The 815-nt window shown below is 44.9% G+C and overlaps 1 protein-coding gene across 1 annotated transcript; it reads right to left on the bottom strand.

Annotated features, from left to right (window-relative positions):
- Nucleotides 1-274: 274 nt before the first annotated feature.
- Pmar_PMAR014294 (hypothetical protein) lies at nt 275-488 on the bottom strand (the record flags this gene model as incomplete). The annotated part of the gene is made up of 2 exons (XM_002766029.1): nt 275-398; nt 440-488. Coding segments are annotated over 2 exons (173 nt in total), but the record flags the coding sequence as incomplete, so codon positions are not given.
- Between the last annotated feature and the right edge of the window lie 327 nt (nt 489-815).

The following is an 815-nucleotide window of genomic DNA, read 5'->3' as shown; positions in this document are numbered from 1 at the left end:
GGAAATTTGTGAGCTCAGCTGAGGAAAGCGAGCATATATATCGCAACACGTACTATCGATTCTAATTGAGAAGTAATCATTCCACAACGAGATGCATTCAGTACAAGCGCCAGGTGCTGATTCAGCTCGACCCACTACCCGTAGGACTTCTACAACGTGCATCTCCCGAGCAAATATGAGGCGTATCCACCGCATCAAGAAGAGGGACGGTGCAATCTTAGCCGAGCTGAGAAAGTTACGGTATGCTCATTATTTAATTCCTCTGCATGCATACTTATGAAGGTGGTTACTGAGGTCCTCGTCAGCTTGAGGCAACAGTTTATCGAACACGTATTCACATCTCTGTAAAATCTTCGACTTCGGTTGACTTTGCGACGGCAATAGAGTGTTACCACTTCCTGAACAACAACCATAACAACTAATATCAAGTCTATATCACCTGTTGATTCCGAATAGAACATGTCAGCATGCTGTATAGTGCCAGACATTACTGTATCGAACAACATGAAAGCATCTGCTTCGCCATCCGCCAGTCCACCCCGTCCAATAGAGTTGTCGGTATCATCACCAACTAAGCCGTATCTGTGGTTGTGGTAGTAGTACTCTACGGATGGTACTACTGCTCCTTACAACAATACAGTAGCGATGTCGCTCATGCCTTGGCGATAGTCCTTATTACGCTCTTTACACCACACCTGAATTCTACCATCAAAGAGTTTAGATGAAGCCGAATCACTCAATACGGTAACCGTTCAATCCGAGGATACATAGGGTACTTGCAAACGTATTGTTTTTGGATTCGGAGCGGGGTTTCA

The sequence above is a fragment of the Perkinsus marinus genome, assembly GCF_000006405.1.
Source record: "Perkinsus marinus ATCC 50983 genomic scaffold scf_1104296973838, whole genome shotgun sequence".
In the NCBI taxonomy this organism is placed as follows: domain Eukaryota; phylum Perkinsozoa; order Perkinsida; family Perkinsidae; genus Perkinsus; species Perkinsus marinus.
Note: the sequence above shows the minus strand (reverse complement) of the source record. Positions and strands in the feature narration are given on the sequence as shown.